Raw genomic sequence first — 19,180 nt, 5'->3', positions numbered from 1 at the left:
GAATTGAATTAGAAGCTGAGTGAGATATGAAATTAAAGCTGAATGAGTCTACTTTCAAATGAAAGAATAGAGTAAGCAAAAGAGTTATATATTTTTAGATATTTGAATTTTAGTGAGACAGGATAAGAATGGTTTTTGAAGTCCCCTGTTCTGACTTTAGAAATTCATTAAAAATTGTACAGAAGGAATTATGAGTTATAATTTATATGTATAGAATCCTTAATGAGTCTATTTTAAGTAGAGAAATAAGTGGAAGCACCATATGAAGTCTGTACAATGAGATAATTGAATTTTAGTGACAAGAGGTCAGGATAGTCAATCAGTGAAACATGGGAGACTTTAAAGAATAAAATGTACAAATTGGCTAAACAAAAAATTCTGAAAATTTTATGCTAAGAAGATATATGAGTCTAGTTTCAAGGAAAATTTACGGATTTAAATTTTGAGTTTCGTAACTTGAGTTATAATTAATTTAGTAACTGCTGCGAAGGTGGATAACTTTATTATGAATGGTGAAATTAATTTTAAAAGTAAATTTTTATGCCCCGAACTTTTAAATTAAGTCAAGTAACGCCTCATGCTCGACTCCGAAAATGGTCTCGGGTAAGGGGTGTAACATTTTATTTGTATCAGAGCCCAATTTAGCCGGTTCTCGGAATATGTGTGAAGTGTAAAGTGTTTAGAAATACATGCCATATAAATCATATGTAAAATCATATGTAACACATAAAAAGCATTTATTCAAAAAATATAATTTTACGTTAATTACTACAAATAAAAAGATAATATTTAAATAATATTAAATATTAAATACGTAAAATTATATGTAACACATGCGACATTAGATATTTTATGAAAATTTTAAAAAGAAATTGCATAATCTAATTAATTTTTTTAAAGTTTCAAAGGTTTAATAATAATTTTAAAACCTTTTGGGATCTATTTAAAATTTTCAAAAAATTTAAAAGTATAACTAAAATTTTAAAAATTTTGAGGAGCCAAGACCCTCCGAAGCCATAATGAGGACCCACCTCTGCATATAGCTATTTTTAAAGAGAATAAAAGAAATTAACAATGCACCAAATGCTATTTCTTTAAAATTTAAAAATAGACAATATTTTTCAACAAGTCAATTTTATAAGTGTTGAATTTATATTAGAAAATTGCTTGGTAAATTAGTAAATACAGTATTGAATTCATAAAAGTAAATATTAATTTTAAAAGATTGTTTAATTTTAATTTTAATCTTATTATGGTAATTTAAATATCTCATTTTTAAATGATAATTAATGTGATAAATAGCTATCTACCTAATTATCTCATTCAATACCTTTTTGTTGAAATTTTTATATTAAATAAAATATTAAATATATTTAATATTATAAATTTAAAATATTAAATGTTGAAAATTTCCATTAAATTTAATGGTTTATTAGTAAAGCTTATAACTATTTCCAGATATAACAATAAGAAGGAAACTATCATAAAACAAATGAAGTGAGATAATTCGTGGACTCTATTAATTTTCGTTTGATTGCATTAGTTTAGTATTGCTATTAGAAAAAGTTTGGTAATTACATGAGTTAAAGAGGATCACCAGGGTGTAGTTAGGCCGACCTCTTAAAATGAAAATTTTTCTATTTAGGCCTTTTAAAATTTTAAATTAGTAAAAATAAAATTACACTTTGGTTCCTTAAAAATTATAAAATTTTGATTTAATCCTTTAAAAGTTATAAAAATATAAACTATTAAAATAGTAAAATTGCATCTTTGCTATCATAAAAATTAAAATTTAATTTTGGACCCCTTAAATAATTTTTGACTTTGCCCTTGGATCGAATTGACTTAAGAGAACGAATCAAGTCAAAATAAGATTCAATGAATAAAGTGACAGCCAATGGTCAAGCACTGACTAACGATTGTCCTAAGTTGACCGGATGCGTTAGGGAAGGTGTTTGCGCGTAGGCGATGTCGAGAGTAATTTGCTGGATTAGTTATTCAATTTTATACATTAAAATATAATTTTTAAATATGCTTATAAAAGCAAAAATAACATTAAAATTATTCAACAAGTCTCATTTGAATAGCCAACGAGTAAATGGAATCAAACCTATCAAGATTATATGAAGTAATGTCTTTTCAAAAATAAAGGTTTGTAGAGATTGGTTGGTAATTGATCACGAATTTATGAGTTATTTATAATTTGCACACGAAATTAAAAACCCTAATACTAAGCGGCTTAATAGTGATCTCTAAATTCTAACTTTACTAATATTAAAATTTATTTAAAAGCAATTTAAAAACAAATTCGAGTAAGGTAAGTAAAATCCATAAAACATTTCTAAAATGGTATAAAAACAACCAATCCAATGATTTTCGCAATTCGTATAATTCCACAAAACATTTTTCATAGCAAATTGCAATTTGGCAACTTTCATAACACAAAATTTTCAACGAAAGCCGACAATCAAAACTCTATTTTTTTTTTGTTAGTGTGGAAGTTTGGTGAGGAAAACCTCAAACTTACAAATGAAATACGAACAACAACTCGAATAGAAAAACAAAGCAATAAGACAAGGCTTCAAGGCATGTATAAAACTACTATTTTTAAGGTTTTATCCCCCCACCTATACTTAGTGTGCAAACGAGTTTCAACCAAATGAACTTTGATCAGGATACAATAAGCCCGATGATTATTTCCCTTTTACACTGACGAAAATAATTCACTAAGCACTGCGCAAAGTATAGAACAATATTGAGGACAAATAGAAAAAAACTTTTAAATTTTTTTTGATATATTTTCCAAATGAAATCCCATTGCTATTTATAAGAATTCTAATATATAAAGACATTACTTTCTATAGGTGGTTTTTTTATTTTTGAATAAATACATATTTAAAATAGACATAATTATTCAACTAATATTTCATAAATTATAGACATAACTATTAAAGTAAGAGATAAACTTATTCAAGTAACATCTCTTAAATATATAGTTATAATTCTTTGTAAAAAAAAACTGATATAAATTATTCGTATTTAAGGGATTTAAATTATCATGAATAGTTTAATAACCAAAAGAGATAAAGTTGAAATAGTATTTGATGATAACAAATTTTCTTAGCCACCAAAGTCATCGACCAACCACTTCTGATATGGGCGAGTCATCGATTGAACATATTTCAGGTTTCAAATTCGATCTCTTTAGTTCATCATTTTCATTGGTTCTTTCTGAGAAAGCAGGTCTTTTCGGGTTGGCCATCGGTGTGGTTTCATTTCTAAGCATCGACGACACTTCCAGCATGGTAGGCCTGTCATTGGCATTTTCCTGCACACATAACAAAGCTATTTGCATGCATTTCAATAACGTGCATGATGAATTTGTGTCATCCAGTGTGGGATCCATGAATTCCATGCCTTTCTCTTGTGTCCATAATCCATATGCCTGAGTTTTATTCAAACATTATATTCAATTATCTTCACAACTTAATGATTGAAAAAGGGTATAGAGATCATGTTGAGACTTACGAATTCAAGAAGACTTAAATTTTCATGTAATCCATATAAACATGCGGTCTTTCGTCCACTTATGATCTGAAGAAGTAGGACCCCGAAACTATATACATCTGATTTGATGGAATATAAACCCTTTTTAACATATTCAGGAGGAATATAACCACTGCAAAAGCAAAACAAAGTGTCAATGTCCACACTCAATTTTCGTATTCTCAGAATTAACTTACTATGTGCCGACAATGCGGTGTGTGTTGGCTTCAACTTCATCTTTAGAGAAAATTCTAGCCATTCCGAAATCTGATATCTTGGGCTTCATTTCTTCATCTAGTAAAATGTTGCTAGCTTTTAAATCTCTATGAATAATTTTCAATCTCGAGTATTCTTGAAGATATAGAAGCCCTTGAGTAACTCCTTCAATAATTTCAACACGTTTTTCCCAATCCAGCATGTACCGTTTTATTGGATCTGTAGACAATGAAACATTCATCATAAATGAAAATTAAGATAAGATTTAACCAGTTGTTGTTCAACCAGTAATTCAATTGCTTATAGATTAACTATAAATTACCATAAAGGTAGTAATCCAAACTCTTATTTGGCATAAACTCATAGACCAGCATATGTTCTTCTCTCTCAATGCAGAATCCCAAAACTCTAACGAGGTTTACATGCTGCAGTTTTGCTGTTAGCATGACCTCATTTTTAAACTCCTCAAATCCTTGTGTAGATGTTTTCGAAAGTTTCTTTACTGCTATTTCCCTTCCATCTGATAAAACACCCTGGCAAATGGGAATTTATTTACAGTTCCTTGGAAAAGTGCAATGTAATTTCCAAAATTTTACATCAAATAGCTAGAATAGCTTAGCTTTACCTTGTAAACAGGACCATATCCACCTTCCCCAAGCTTATTTTCAAATGAAAACCTATTAGTGGCCTCCTCAATATCAGAGAATCTATAAACCATCAGATTAGGAGCATTGTTGTTAAAATCTCCAGCTTCTGTCATAAGATTTGCTTTGGACTTGGAATTTTTAGCTTTGTACTCGGTATCTGTTAACCAACCAAAAAACATTCATGAATAAGCTGCTTTGTACTCGGAATTCCATTTACATAATTCAACAGGATCGAAGTTTAGAGATTTACTGCTAAATAATGAAGAGGGAATAGTGAATGAGCAGTTAAGTGAGATAGCTCGAAATAAATACCTTTCTTCTTATTCTTTGTCCTTCGAATGTAGTACGTCAATGCCCCGATCAAAATCAAGACCCCAGTGACTGGAACCAATATAATAATCAACGACGACCGCCCTTTTTTCTCTGTACCATTCTCACCATCCACATCAACTGATACAGATTTAAAAATAAATAAATAATGAAAGCTTGCCAGAAAGATTCTTTTTTCATTAATTTCATGATGTTTATTTCTATGGCCTCTTTAGATTATAGTTTTTCTTAGTTAACTAATTCCTTTTTTTTTTTTGGTCCTTCTCAAGCCGGCTTGGTGAGCTTCTTCTTCATTGTATTTTGATAAAAGTATCACGAAAACTCTTGTAAGCATACCTGCAGTTTGCGAAAGCAACCAATTGTCGTCATTGGGAACTTGCCACACAAAGTAGCCCAGCAGCTTCCTTTCCTTGGCAAAGGAAACTTTGACTTTGACAACCTCAACATCATCGAAACCAATCCAGGTGGTTCCTACGGTGCAGTAATTCACTACAAAAGTAGCATTATACACTGAATTGGCGCCATGACTATGAATATAATTCCTTATCTCCTTGTATGTCATCTCCCCAGTTTTTGATATAGCCGGCCCTGACGCTGGTGCGCCAATCGTGTTATCCCTGGGGTTGACTAGTGTCCACGCATAGCCATACAAAGGCAAACCCAAAACCAACTTATTCGCTGGTAGTCCTCCAGTAATCCATGATTCTATACCGAAATCTGCATTGAAATTACTGGTTGGGTCATATAGTGCTGCATGAGCTCTCGTGAGGTTTTCCCATGTTGGCATGTAAAAATCGAAGGCATTAACGTGTAACCAGTTCAAGTTCGTCCTCAATGAGTCTATTGGATAAGTAGACGACTGTGAATATTGAGAATATGGAACTGCAGCCGTTAATATCAACTTAGACTGACCCGTCTCTGAATCTATTGCAGCTCGCCATTCTTGGAAGAGAGCAGCCATATTGCTCATATCGGAGCTTGTGTTGGCTGAAACCCAGCTAAAGTCTAGGCCTTGGAAGCCGTAAAGCCTAGCTGTTTTTATTGAGGAATCAATGAAGGATTTCCTATGGGACGAATTGCTTACCATTGAAACTATGACTGAACGGTTTGCACTTCCTCCTCCAATGGATAAAAGCGTGGTGACTGATGGGTTTTTTTGTTTGACCGTGTTTGTGAAAGTAGAGAAGTATTGGTCATCAGAAGAAGAAACGGAGAGTTGATAGGATGAGGCATTGATGTTAGCGAAAGCGCAAATAAGGTGAGTGAAAAGAGATGAATTTATATCGGCAATGGGGAATTCAGTGCCGGAATACCAGTAACCAGCTTGAATCCAGGTTTGTGCTCGTGATGGATTGAGTCCTAAAGAGAGAAAAATATAGAGAAGTATGATAAACTTGGGTACCATAACCATGGAGGAAACTTTCAGGGTGATGATTTCTTGGAGAGTTGATAATTAAACGTAGAATTTGGTTGGAAATGACTACATAAAAGAAAACAGACAAATGTAATGCTATCCCCACCAAGACATAACTTTGACTTTGATTTGCTCAAATAACAATTTTCTAAGTTTATTATCACGGGTAGTAATTACAAAGGATTAGACTAATAACTGATGCAGTTGTTGAAAGCACCAAAAATATTTTATCATTAATAAATAATGAAAAAAAATAGTAAAAGAGATGTAGGGTCAAATCTCAGGGACTGGATTTACACAATGTCTTGTTCCATGAAATTCTAAGCAGAATCTTGCCCAAGAAAACCTACGTTCTTTGAAAAAAAAACAGAATTAAAGGTTTGGATTTGGAAAAGAAAAATAAAATAAAAACAGAATTAAGAATTTTGAATCGAAAATTCGAGAAATTAAAAATAGAGTTGAGAGAAAAGAAATTCTTATGGGAGGTTCCAGCCTCCAGTTGTCTCGTTCCGCCTTGGGTTCAATCCTCAGCTTTTAGATAATCCTTTTCAAACCGAATAAGCCAGTTATAGTGGAAGAGGACGCCTACGACCACAAACTCCAAGGATTTAGACTTATGATTTATTAGAACCTGACTCTAGCCAACAATCGCTTCTATGGAATCGTCTTATGCTAGATCAACGCTGCTCAATGGCGAATCCCACGTCATTTTGTCTCTTGGCACGCCAACCTCTGACGCAGTAAGCTAACGAACCGACTGTGCAACCTTCCCAAAACATACAAAGCAACAACCTTTACATATGTTGAAAAGCTTAATTCTTAAGGGACATGGACGGAAGCGTTAGCCTCGTAGTGCGGAGAAATGATGAATACTCGGCGAAGAGACTAAGTACGGATTCTAAGCCTCAAGAACCCTTTTTGGGGAATATCGACAACCTTCGGCTAGATGGGTTTAGTGGCTCATGGTTGTGGTGGAAAAGAAAATAAATAAAATACGAGAAGAACAAAAGCCTAAACTTTTTGGGAAAGAGTGTTTACAAAAAAAAGATGGATGTCTTTTGAGTCACTTCACTCCCTATTTATAGTGCTAGGAGAGATAGTCTAATCCTACTTAAGCTCCCAAAAGGTAAATACATTTAATTGAAGATAAATAAAGATAAATAAAATCCTAAAATTAAATAATCCTTAATAATTATCTTAATATTAATTATCCTAATGTAATTAAAATAGAGTATGATAGAATAAAATCTCTTCTTTTCACATTTCAACCCTTGTGTCCTCCATGCTTGTACTTTTGGCATCAACTTTTCCTTGTGTCACACATTAGCCCATTTTATCTCTAAATTCACGCTTTTGGCCCTTAATTTTGCTTTTGCCTCAAATTTAGTCCCTTTGAGATAAAAGATCATTAATAGCTTAAATTAGCAGGATCATATTCAGAATAAATACATAATTAATACATAAAAATACGTTATTCTAGAGTGTTATCAAATTCCCCCTACTTAGCCTATGCTTGCCCTCAAGTATGGTTCCTATCTACTGTGAAAGTTAGATTCTGGCATAAAAGAAATATCACTCCAGCGTTTTATAAAAATCAGTCAAAAATGCATATGAAAAATAAAGAGAACCCTAAGCTTGCTTTAAGTAAAACAGAAAAAGTTTTCCAATTAATACACAAAAAATTAGAATCAACTTGAATTATTTAATGAAATTTAGGTAAATTACCAAACCTACCAAGACACCCTATTTGTTTCCTCCTTTAGACCCCAAATTATATATTTTTTTATTTTGATTTTGATTTTTTTTATTATTTATATTTTTTTATGCTTTAGGAATATACTGAACCTTTACACGCAAAGAGAGATGACAGCCAAGCACCCCACCTCGGTTACTCAGCCCAGCAGACTCCTAATTTATTATAATTTTTTCTTAAGAACACATCGAACCTTTTGACTCGAAAAGAGATGACAACCAAGCACCTCACCCCGATTACTCAGCCCAACATGTTCTTAAAAATTAATTCCGGTTAGCAGAGTTTTACCTAACACGTCACACAATATTTTAAAGTGAAATAGTATGACAACCCAAGCACCCTACCCCCGTTACTTAGTCAGTCACATTTTTAAGCTGCACTCATAACCACGGAAACATTAAACGACATTTTAATAATAACTCTTTTTTTATGAGGACTTAGAGAAAAAAAACAATCAAATGTCAAAAATAAGTTTCAGTAATTACCTTAATAGTAATGAACATATTTTAGCATGCAAACATATTAAGTGTTCATTTTATATTAAACTTGATTAATTTTACGAAAAGCAAGATAAAGTTAACTCTATGAATCACAATTATTTTTAGCCTAATAAGAATAAAACAGTGGAGATGGCATCAATTATGGAAAATCCGTAATTTTCCCAGAAAACAAGAATCATACTTGTAGGTCAAACAGTAGGCAATTAAAAAAATATGGACAAATGGAGCCTCAAGTAGCAACACCAGCCAAAAATAATCACAGCAACAACAACTAAAATCACAGTAGAAAATGACAGTAATAACGAAGAGTACCTCCCCCTACTGAAAGCACATTGTCCTCAATGTGGACAAAAAGAAATAAATAGGTAGAAAAGTTTAGAAAAACTCCCCGTGTTGTTACTGTCGATCGCATATGATGGCAATAAACTCAGTCAGTTGCTGGCCAAAGGTTTCAAGTCGGGCCTCAATGCACTCTAAGCGTTGCTCAACGATTTTCTTCACATTTTTGCTCTGTTTTATCTAAGCAAAAGAAGAAAATTTTATTAATATCCAAATAAGTAATAAATAATAAAATAAAATAAAGTAATAAATAAAGTAAAGAAAATAAATAAATAAATAATAAAAATTGGGTTGCCTCCCAACAAGCTCTTGTTTAACGTCGTTAGCTCGACGCAGTTATTGGTTCTATGATGGTTCCAAATGGATTTTCTCAACCGTGTGGGCTTGAAAATTCTCATAAAATGGCTTCAACCGCTGGCCATTGACTACGAACCGTTTCCAGATTCTTCACTCTCTATTTCAATCGCTCCATGTTTGAACACTTCAGTAACAATAAAAGGTCCTTGCCATCGTGACCGAAGCTTACCTGAGAATAAGTTTAACTCGGAGTTATCAAGTAAAACTTTTTGTCCTACCGGAAAATGCTTCTGAGCTATTCTCTTATCGTGAAACAACTTTGTCTAGTCTTTATAAATGAGAGCATTCTCGTAGGCATTATTGCGAATTTCTTCTAACTCTAGGATGTCTAATTTCCTTGTATTTCATGCGGGTTCTAACTCCAACTCTGGTGCCTGTATAACATAAGGTAACAGTTTAGTATTTGGAGATAATAACTCATTAACAAATTCAAATTTATCAAGTTCATAATTAACTCCATAAATTGACTCAAAATTCTCTTCCACTAAAGAGTCAATTATGTCGATACGATTTACACTTAAGATTTCACTGGGATGGCTAATGGCAGGGAAAATAAGCTCATTAAGTTTTACCAGAACATCCTCAAGAACTCCTTCTGGATGCACAACAGACATGTCCGTCAATTGAATGATAACACCTATTTTTGTCAAAAAAACCCGCGTTAAGTAATTCATAAATAGAATATGACATTACATTTATAGAAGCCCCTAAATCACACATAACCTTCTTAATTTTCAGATGGCCTATTTTGCATGGTATTACAAACATACCCTTATTCTTGCATTTTGCCGACATTTTTCGCTGTAACACTACGGGTACATTCTCACCAACATTCACCCTTTCATTACCTGTTAATTTTCGCTTGTTGGTGCAAAGCTCTTTAAGAAATTTAGCATACCGCGGTATTTGCTTGATGGCATCCAACAGTGGAATGTTGATCTCAATATTCCTAAATGTTTCGAGGATTTCCTTGTCCTCTTTACCTCGTCGACACTGGTTGAATTGTTCTGGAAATGGAAGTTGAATTTTAGGCAATGGAGGCTTCAGTCGGACCTGTTCGTCTTTCTCAGGTTTTTTCTGGGCAATTTCTTGGCCAAGATTCCTGTCAGGAATCGGTTCCAGTACCTTTCTGCTTCACAACGTTACTGCATTTGCATTTTGTCTAGGGTTTGGTTCTGTTTGTGACGGTAGCTTCCCTTGAGAGGTCAATTTCTCAATCGATGTGGTCAACTCTCTGATGGACGCCTCAGTTTTTTGTTGGAAATCCTTCATCTCTTTTTGGAAATTAAAAGTTTGCTGTTGAAAATCAAGAACATTAGCTGCTAACTTATTGACCATGGTTTCAAGAAAATTACCTAAACCTTACGGTTGTTGCGGAAACTGATTTTGGTATGGCTAGTTATTTCATAGATTGGCCCCATAACTTAAGTTAAGATGGTCCTTCCACCCTGGGTTGTAGGTATTACCGTAGGGGTCGTATCGCCTTTGTGGCGGCCTAGGGAAATTTCTTATAGTATCCAGATGGACCATGGTATCATCATACAAATTGGGACATGCATCAGTTGCATCATCAGGTGTAGCACATATTCTGCATAACCGGGCTGTCTTCACTTTTTCTGTAATAAGAGAATTCATCATATTAGCAAGTCTATCAACTTTATCCTCTAAGGTTGAATTACTTAGCTGGTGAACCCTTCTAGGGGGTTCAATATTGGCTCGAAACTGCTGAGAATTTGCAGCCATCGTGGAGATCAAGTCTCTCGCTTGTTGGGGAGTCATGTTGACCAATGCTCATTCACTAGCGGCGTCTACCATATTCATCTCAATGGGCTTCAAACCTACGTAAAAGTATTGGAGAAGTGATTGCTCCGTTATACCATGTTGTGGGCAGCTTGCACACAACTTCTTAAACCGCTCTCAATAATCGTAAAGGGACTCAACTTCTTTTTGCCTTATTCCAACTATCTCTCTTCTTAGTTCAGCTGTTTGAGACGCTGGAAAAAACCTGTTCAGAAACAAACGAGATAGATCAGCCCAAGTTGTAATAAATCCAGGAGGTAAATAAAATAACCATTCCTTAGCGGAATTTGCTAGGGAGAAAGGGAAAACACACAATTTAATCTGATCCTCAGTAAACCCCTGAGGTTTCATGCTAAGACAAACCATATGAAACTCTTTCAGATGCTTGTGGGGATTTTCATTTTGCAACCCACGAAAAGTTGGCAGTAACTGGATTAAACCTGATTTCAACTCAAAATCGGTATCCACAGTAGGATATGCGATGCACAATGGCGGTTGTTCTGTCGGAGCTTCAGCTAGTTGCCGGATCGTTTGAGCCATTGATTGGTGTGCTAGATTCGGGTTTTCGTCAACCCTAGCATTAAGCACTTCTTCTGGTGAGTCGACTTCTACTTTTTCGCTTTCAAGTGTTCAAGTAGGGTTTTCGTTAACCCTAAACTCAGCTTCGTCGTCGACTTCGATTTTTGGCGGTGGGTTACTTTGAGTTCCAACCACCGCTGATTACTTTTTTCGTAACTTTGTCTCATTGCGATTGGCTCTAGCAGTCTTCTCAATTTCTAAACCGAACACAAGAGTACCTGGAGCAAATCTGGTCATAAGAAACAAAAAACAGGATTAGTACGTTGCCAATCCCCGGCAACGGCGCCAAAATTTAATGCTGTCGTTGAAAGCACCAAAAATATCCTATCCCTAATAAATAATGAAAAAGAGTTATAGTCACTTATATTTGAAATGTTACATTATAGTTACTTACGTTATCGTGTTGTAATATTTTAGTCACTGAGTCATTAATTACCATTAACAGTGTAACGATAAGCTGACGTAACACATTAAATATCATTTCAAACAAAATTTTAAATTAAATTATATAATTAATCCCCATATTTTTAGTTTTAACATTTCAAACCTAAAAAGATAAGGATTTATCTAAATTGTATTTTGGTCTTTTAAAATTAATAATTATATTCATTTTAAATTGTAAAAATTTATAGTTTTACCTCAGATATTTTAACACAAAATTCCTGAGCTCTACAAAAAAAGTGTGCCTCCAGCAATATTAAACTATTGGCGGGAAGGAATATTTTTAGTATTAAACGTGATGAAATTATTTTGACAAAAAAACCCATACATTATTAAAGATTGATCTCTTTTTCATGTTCCGCAAAAGGTGGGCTCATTTTAATTGTAATTACCAATGTCTTTGTTGTCTTTTTCTTTTAACGTGAAGTGAGGATTTGATTGAAGTATTTTTCTCATTTCGTTGACTCAAATATTTAGACTTTTGCGTACATGAGATAATTACATATACCAGAAACAAAATATGAGCAGAAGTGAGCACTTTTATAACAACAGTAACAAACACAATGAATAGAGGGGATACGCAGTTCAGTTTTATTATGTTTACGGAGCAACTCACTATTTTTGAAACAAATACACCCGATAATATTAGTTCTAACACACCCTAAATAATAATCTTCACTCTTGTATTTTAAAGACTATATCCCTTTACAGTATCCCTTGAGAACTTAGCTTGTAAAACTAATTATACAAAGATTTTACAATCACAGTCCCTTTTAAACAACAGCTAAAATAGCTAAATACAATATAATATTAATGACCAAAGTAAAATGGACTATTGGCAAATAAATCTTCTAATTTTGATCCGGATATGTATTTTCAAATGAGTTGATCTTCATTGATGGGTTTGAATCATTCCATGATATCAGCACAACCCAAAGATTTAGTTCAATAAATCGTCAATCTTTTAAATAAGACAAGTTATTGTTTTGTCGCAGTGGTAAAGGAAGTGGCCATTTTCCTTAGCAGATTGTAGCAACTTCAAATATTTCAACACTAGTAAAAAGTAAGAGCTCATGTGCAGAGGGGGAGCTATTTTTTTGGAGGGAGGGACGAGATTAAATTATATACTTTTATAAGAGTTAAAGTGCAGCTTCACCATTTATATCTTTATAATTTGAGAGGGGCAAATTATAATTGATCACATATTAACTTAAAATTTGATAAATCTTTTGGAGTCCTAAACAAACAATTTCCTATTCAGGAGGGGCAAACAATAAGCCGAATATCATGTCCTACTCAATTTCCTAAAGACATAAAATTTTCCATTCCACGTGCTGATGCAGATTGAAAAACAATGCATCAAGACAAAAATGTAAACAAATTGCATTTCAATTTTCAAAATAATTAATGGGTTGTGTAGGACAACTACTACTGATTTATAATCTTCTAGAAGCTTGTCAATTAAAATAGTAACCTGGGTTTTTAATTTCAGATTTAGGGTGGGTTTGTATGGGTGGTGTGTTTATCTACTATTAGTGTAAAAATAATAGTGATAGTGAAATTAGATATTGTAACGATACTATAACATGAGACAAAAAATAAGTTAAATGCATCACACTACATTGCACCACCCATCCTAATTTACCCTTATTTACTTTTTAGGAAGATCCAATTAATCTTGAATTTAATTAAAGTTGAAATAATAATGACATAAGAACTTAGATAGCAGAAATTTGAAGATTTTGGTTTAGATTTTATTTCTTACATAATGAAATACAAAGAAAATGCATTAATTAGTCAAGATTTAGTAAGATTGTATATGTGTAAGGCATAAAATTATTAATTTCAAATCTCTAATTATACTTTAATTTCTTACTTTGAGTTTTGGGTGACATTGAAATAGTAAGTATGTATAGATATATAATTGATGGAAATAATAAAGTGTGAATAATTAAGATTAAAATGTATAAAAATATCAAAATAAAACTTTAGTTGGTGGCCTCGTTAAGGGCCAGCTCAGTAAAACATATATATACATATCCGTCCATGTTTGGGGTTCATAATTATTCTTCTCAATAATATTGTCTTCAAGATTAGAAATGCAATTTGCTTCACCATTACACCAAACATTTTTTGATAATATATCTATATTTCTATCTATTTATCCATTATATATATATATATATATATATATATTAATTGTCATTACCAAATTCTTTTTTTTACTTAAATCTTAAAAGGTACTCATGAATTTAATTAATACCAAGGAGTTTGGAATTGATTGATCAGAGGTAACTCCTTAAAAGCATAGAAATAGTAGGAGAAGGGAACGAATACAGTCGTTTGAAATTCTTTTGATCCCTCTTTAATCCTTATTGATAACCCTTATGTCGACCATACTAACATCCGTATAGCTCTCCGCCCTTCAGGTGAACTGTCATGAATCATCACATCTCCTCCTTATATTAGCACATTCCTATCTCTAAATCTTCAAGTAAGAATTAAGATCACAATCTATCTCTTTTTTTCCTTTCAAAAATCCTTTCTTAGATCACTCAATCTTTGGGTCAAAAAAACTAGTTTAATAAATTGAAATTTTGGAAAAAATAATGAACGAATTATTTTTTAAAAATTCGTTTCTAGTTCTTTTGATTCTTTTCAATTCGTCAATATTTTAATTTAATATATAAGATTGAATTGCTAAATCTATCAATTTTCGAGTACACAAAAACTATGTATTATAAACATTTTCCAACAAGTTACTATCTTAGTGGCAAGACTTAGTGAGTTTCAAGTCTCTCCGATTAGGTTTAGAATTTGAACCTTATTTATGAAAACTCTTCAATAATTGGATAATTTGTAATACTTACTTTAGTAAAAACAAAATTGAAGTTATTGCAAATGTCAATAATTTTGGGAACATTTTATATTATTTTAAAACTTTTAATTTTATTTTGTTTACTCTTCTTGAATCTAATTTTACTAACATTAACATTTCAACTATTTGCTACCTATATTACACTTATTTACCTAATTTTCTACTAACATTAACTTTATTTTTATTCCTTTTAGGTCTTTTGATGTAAAGTAAAAACCCTAACCTAACACTTTCAATTTCAACCTTAGAAGCTTTAAAACAAGGAAGAAAGAAAAGAAGAAGAAAAAGCAAAAATGGAATTACCTAATATCATTCGTATATGCTATCGTAGAAATACAAGTGATTTAAGAATTACTTGATCAAGTGACAAGCCGAGTAGAAGATATTTCTTGCAAAAGCTATAGATATGAGTTTTATAATTCATTTTGCTTTTGAGCTAGTATGATCCACTTATGACACTTCGTGAAAGTGTTGTTCACCTTGAGTTGTTAAGAAAAGTGAAAACAATGAAGAGCAAAAAGAAAGAATGAATCCTATTTGTGCTTTGGTTGCTTATGTGCTGTTGTGGGTGTGGGTTCGAAGTGAAAGAATTAGATGAAATTTCTAGCTTACACCTCTTGTATAAAAGATAGTTCATTCTTTCTTTTAGATTTTAAAGCTTGATTAATGAAACAAGTAGACATTTTTCTCCCACTTTGCTCTTATCCTTCCTTCCTTCTTCTTCAATTGTTCAACATAACTTAATCATGAAACTTAAAATAGTAAAGCTGGTGATCGTAATGTAATTTTTGATAGATGAAAATAAACATAATTTTTAATTTAGTGACCATTTGTATATTTAAAGTAAATAATATTGCATATATACCATTCAAGAAGTACTACGTATAACATAAGCTAGTTTCATTATACGTATATTCAGTCAGTAACTAGTTTCAAGCTAAAACTTTCTAAAAATTTGGCGGTCATTCTTATTTAGTATCTTCGTTACTTCAGGCAATTGTCATTTACAATCCTCAAGATCCCGTTGCTGCTGAAACAAACATAAATAAAATAAAAGTTAGTTATTTGATATATTGGTAGTAAAATTTCTTAATTTTAGGAATAAAACAATATTTAGTCTTTAAATTTGGTAATTTTTTTAAAAATTGGTCCTTGAACTTTTTTTTGTTCATATTAGTCCTCAAACTTGGGTTCCGTTAAATGGTTTAACCCTTTAAAGCAATATTTAGTCCTGAGTCCTCGAACTTTTTTGGTATTAGTCTTGAAATTTGACAACTTTTCTTAATTTGGTCCTTGAACTTGTATTCTGTTAAACTATGATGATGTGGCACCTTGTGATTGTGCCACATACTTAAGATTTTTTATAAAATTTTAAAATTTTATTTATATTTTTAATTTTTTGTATTTTTAGATTCTATATAATTTTTAAAATTTTCAAGTGATGATATGGCACAATAATAGTGTGCCACATCATCACACCTTAATGAAATCCAACTTTAGGAACCAAATTGAAAAAATTGCCAAGTTCTAGTATTAATATGAATGAAAAAAAATTAAGGACTAAATTGATAAAAACTGTCAAATTCAAAGACTAAATTTTACTTTTATCTTTTTTACACCATTAGGAGGTTATGAAAGAGTGCCATGTCATTAAAAAAAGACTATTTAAAAGTATTTGAAAATCTAAAATCTTTTACAAAATTAAAAGAAAACGTATAGAAATATATAAAATATTATAAAAATTTATGAAATTTATAAAAGAAAATCAAAATTTATGGTAAAAATGCCCTTTGCAAAAAGATAAAAAAAATCAATTAAGTGCTCATGAAAATTTGTACTCAATTCAAATTTTATAATTAAAAATTAATCAATTAAGCTCTTGATCATTAACGTTAACCAAATTTGACCGTCATTTTTTTACTAATATAACAAAATAGTGACATATGAGATATCATGTAAGTTTAATATGAAGGAATTTTTTCCATGTCAACAAATATTTTAGAAAATTTTAAAAATTCTAAAATAAATAACATTTTAATAATTATTTAAGAAACTACGTCTAATATGAACTTGGATAATTTATTACTATTATTCTTTTGTATTTGGACAGTCATTTATCTAAGTTTATTCTGATCATTATTTTAATAAATTTAGATAAAAAACATAAGAACCAAATTAGAAAAATAATCTTATGATAACACATAACTATTAATTAAAATTTAAAAAAAAAATAAATGAGAAATGTGACGATTTCGGTTAAAACCTTCACCACATGAACATAAAATATTGGGTGTAATGGCAAATTGCAATACAAAAACGAAGAGAACGCAATATTAGAGAAAGAATTATTTAGAGTATGGGGATTGAGAAAGTATAGGTATGAAATCATTGACTGACCTGCTTTCGAGAGAGTCCGACCGTCATCGTCTGCGCCAACGTGCCATGCGAAGTAACCAAGCAACCCATTTTGTTTAACGTAAGAAACCTTAGCTCTAATGCTTTCCGTATCATCATAACCAATCCATGTCGTCCCAGCGTAACAATAATTCGAACCAACTGCCGCGTCGTAAACTTTCGTGCCTCTGTTAGCGGAAAAAAAATTCTTGATCTGACCGTAACCCAGTTCTCCCTTCGGCGATACAGCCGGTCCACTAGCCGGTGCAGAAAACCCATGATTATTTGCATCCACAAGCCGCCAGGCATAGCCGTAAAAGGGAAGCCCAAGAACTAATTTATTGGGCGGAATCCCTGACCCTGATTGTGTCCATGATCTGATCCCATAATCCCCACTCAATTGAGTTCCAGGATTATATAATGCTGCAGGAGGTCCGGTTACAGTCGACCTTCCAGGGGCGTTAAAATCATAAGCCATCACATTGATCCAGTCCAGGCTATTTTGTATAGCCTGGATTGGATAATCCGAGTTGCGGAAAGGTAGTGCTGCTGAAAGAAGTAATTTTGAGTTGCCAGTAGTGGTGGATTCTTTATCCACAGCTGCTCGCCATTCTTGGAGAAGTAAACCCAAGTTGGTCTTTTGAGGAAGCGTTGATAAGTTTTCCCAATCAAGGTCAAGGCCATGAAAGCTATTAGATCTAGCTAGCTTTATGGACGAATCAATGAATGATTTCCGGGTATTAGCTTGGCTAGCCATGGAAGCGAAATCTGACGCCGATGAACTCCCCCCACCGATTGCAAGGAGTGTTTTAATGGAAGGATTTTTCAGTTGGACAGTCTCAGTGAAGGTGGAGAATCGGGCCTGGTTTGCCGAGGAAACGGTGACTTGGTTGGTTTGAGAATCAAGATCAGCAAATGCACAAAAAAGATGAGTGAAAAGTGTGGAATCTATGTCGGGAACTGGAAATCCACTGTCTGCAGACCAATAGGCAGCTCTAACAACATTCTGACCGGCGGAGAAGTTAAGCTGAAGCAGAGAGTGCGAACAGAAAAGCAAGAGGCTAAGAAGCTTTGCAGCCATTGTTGAGTTCCAAATGCAGCTTTGAATGGTATAATAAATATAGCAATGACCAACAGTGATTGAAGAAGCACCTAATACATGACACTGACCAACTTGCGTAGCCGGTAAAAAATATCCAACACTAGAAAATTAATCATACATTATTAATTGGTCAAATTATACAACATATAGCACTCATCAAATTTCATTCTTTTACTCCATGAAAATTTATTTTCTTTATATGAAATGAGGATATTGATATCCCATTTCTTCTATGTTATATAATATATATGAATTATAATTCACATATTATTTGTTTGGAATACTTAGAAATTCCATTTTTTCATTAAAAAATTAAAATTTTCAACAATTTTTTAAAAAAATTCACAGGGTTTATTTTATTCATTTATTTTGAGTTTGCTTAATGATAAATTGAATTAGTGAAACTTATTCAAGAATATTTTATATAATTGATGAGTATTTTATTTTTATTTTGTATGTTAAAATTTACATAGGGTGATATTTGAAACCATGCCACCAATATTTTTTTTCTTTACCACTTAAACAAAAGTTTTATTTTTAAGGAGTATTTTACATAGAGATTTAGTTACTCTCATTATTTGATATTTTAAATATATTGTATATTATTGTATATCTTTTAGACATATATTTAAGAATATATTATATATCTTTCTTATTCCTATGTGACTACTTCGTGTAAATATTATGTATACTATCAATAAAATTGAAATGGATTACCCTATTATGTGACTAACATGAACCAGTACTAATAGAAAAACTGTACATTCATTCGATACCAACTACCTTAATTTGAAGAGTTGAGAAAACATTGAAGAATTTCTAGATAATTGATCGGAAACCTTTGAACATACCCACGAATTACGGAATGATTTGTCAAATTTGAT

The 19,180-nt window shown here is 32.2% G+C and overlaps 2 protein-coding genes and 1 non-coding gene across 4 annotated transcripts; 1 reads left to right on the top strand and 2 right to left on the bottom strand.

Moving 5' to 3' along the window:
* Positions 1-3,039: 3,039 nt before the first annotated feature.
* On the bottom strand, positions 3,040-6,193 carry LOC105765866 (cysteine-rich receptor-like protein kinase 19). Its single transcript, XM_012585165.2, has 7 exons — positions 5,076-6,193; positions 4,722-4,859; positions 4,388-4,566; positions 4,085-4,295; positions 3,744-3,981; positions 3,529-3,679; positions 3,040-3,445 (listed from the first exon to the last, which is right to left on the bottom strand). The coding sequence occupies exons 1-7, from the start codon at positions 6,148-6,150 to the stop codon at positions 3,134-3,136; spliced, it is 2,304 nt and encodes a 767-aa protein (XP_012440619.2). The 5' UTR covers positions 6,151-6,193; the 3' UTR covers positions 3,040-3,133.
* A 4,782-nt stretch (positions 6,194-10,975) lies between these two features.
* Positions 10,976-11,082, top strand: LOC128042733 (small nucleolar RNA R71). The gene has a single exon (XR_008198245.1). It is a non-coding gene; the product is annotated as a small nucleolar RNA R71 (small nucleolar RNA).
* Positions 11,083-15,553: 4,471 nt separating this feature from the next.
* Positions 15,554-18,296, bottom strand: LOC105766037 (class V chitinase). 2 transcript variants are annotated; one of them, XM_012585361.2, is made up of 2 exons: positions 17,198-18,296; positions 15,554-15,830 (listed from the first exon to the last, which is right to left on the bottom strand). In XM_012585361.2, the coding sequence occupies exons 1-2, from the start codon at positions 18,273-18,275 to the stop codon at positions 15,814-15,816; spliced, it is 1,095 nt and encodes a 364-aa protein (XP_012440815.1). In that variant the 5' UTR covers positions 18,276-18,296; the 3' UTR covers positions 15,554-15,813. The 2 variants fall into 2 exon arrangements, with proteins under 2 accessions (XP_012440815.1, XP_012440881.1); XM_012585427.2 differs by having other exon boundaries at positions 15,554-15,827.
* Between the last annotated feature and the right edge of the window lie 884 nt (positions 18,297-19,180).

The sequence above is a fragment of the Gossypium raimondii genome, chromosome 7, assembly GCF_025698545.1.
Source record: "Gossypium raimondii isolate GPD5lz chromosome 7, ASM2569854v1, whole genome shotgun sequence".
NCBI classification, from domain to species: domain Eukaryota; kingdom Viridiplantae; phylum Streptophyta; class Magnoliopsida; order Malvales; family Malvaceae; genus Gossypium; species Gossypium raimondii.
The sequence above is the reverse complement of the archived record's forward strand: the minus strand, read 5'-3'. Positions and strand labels throughout refer to the sequence as shown.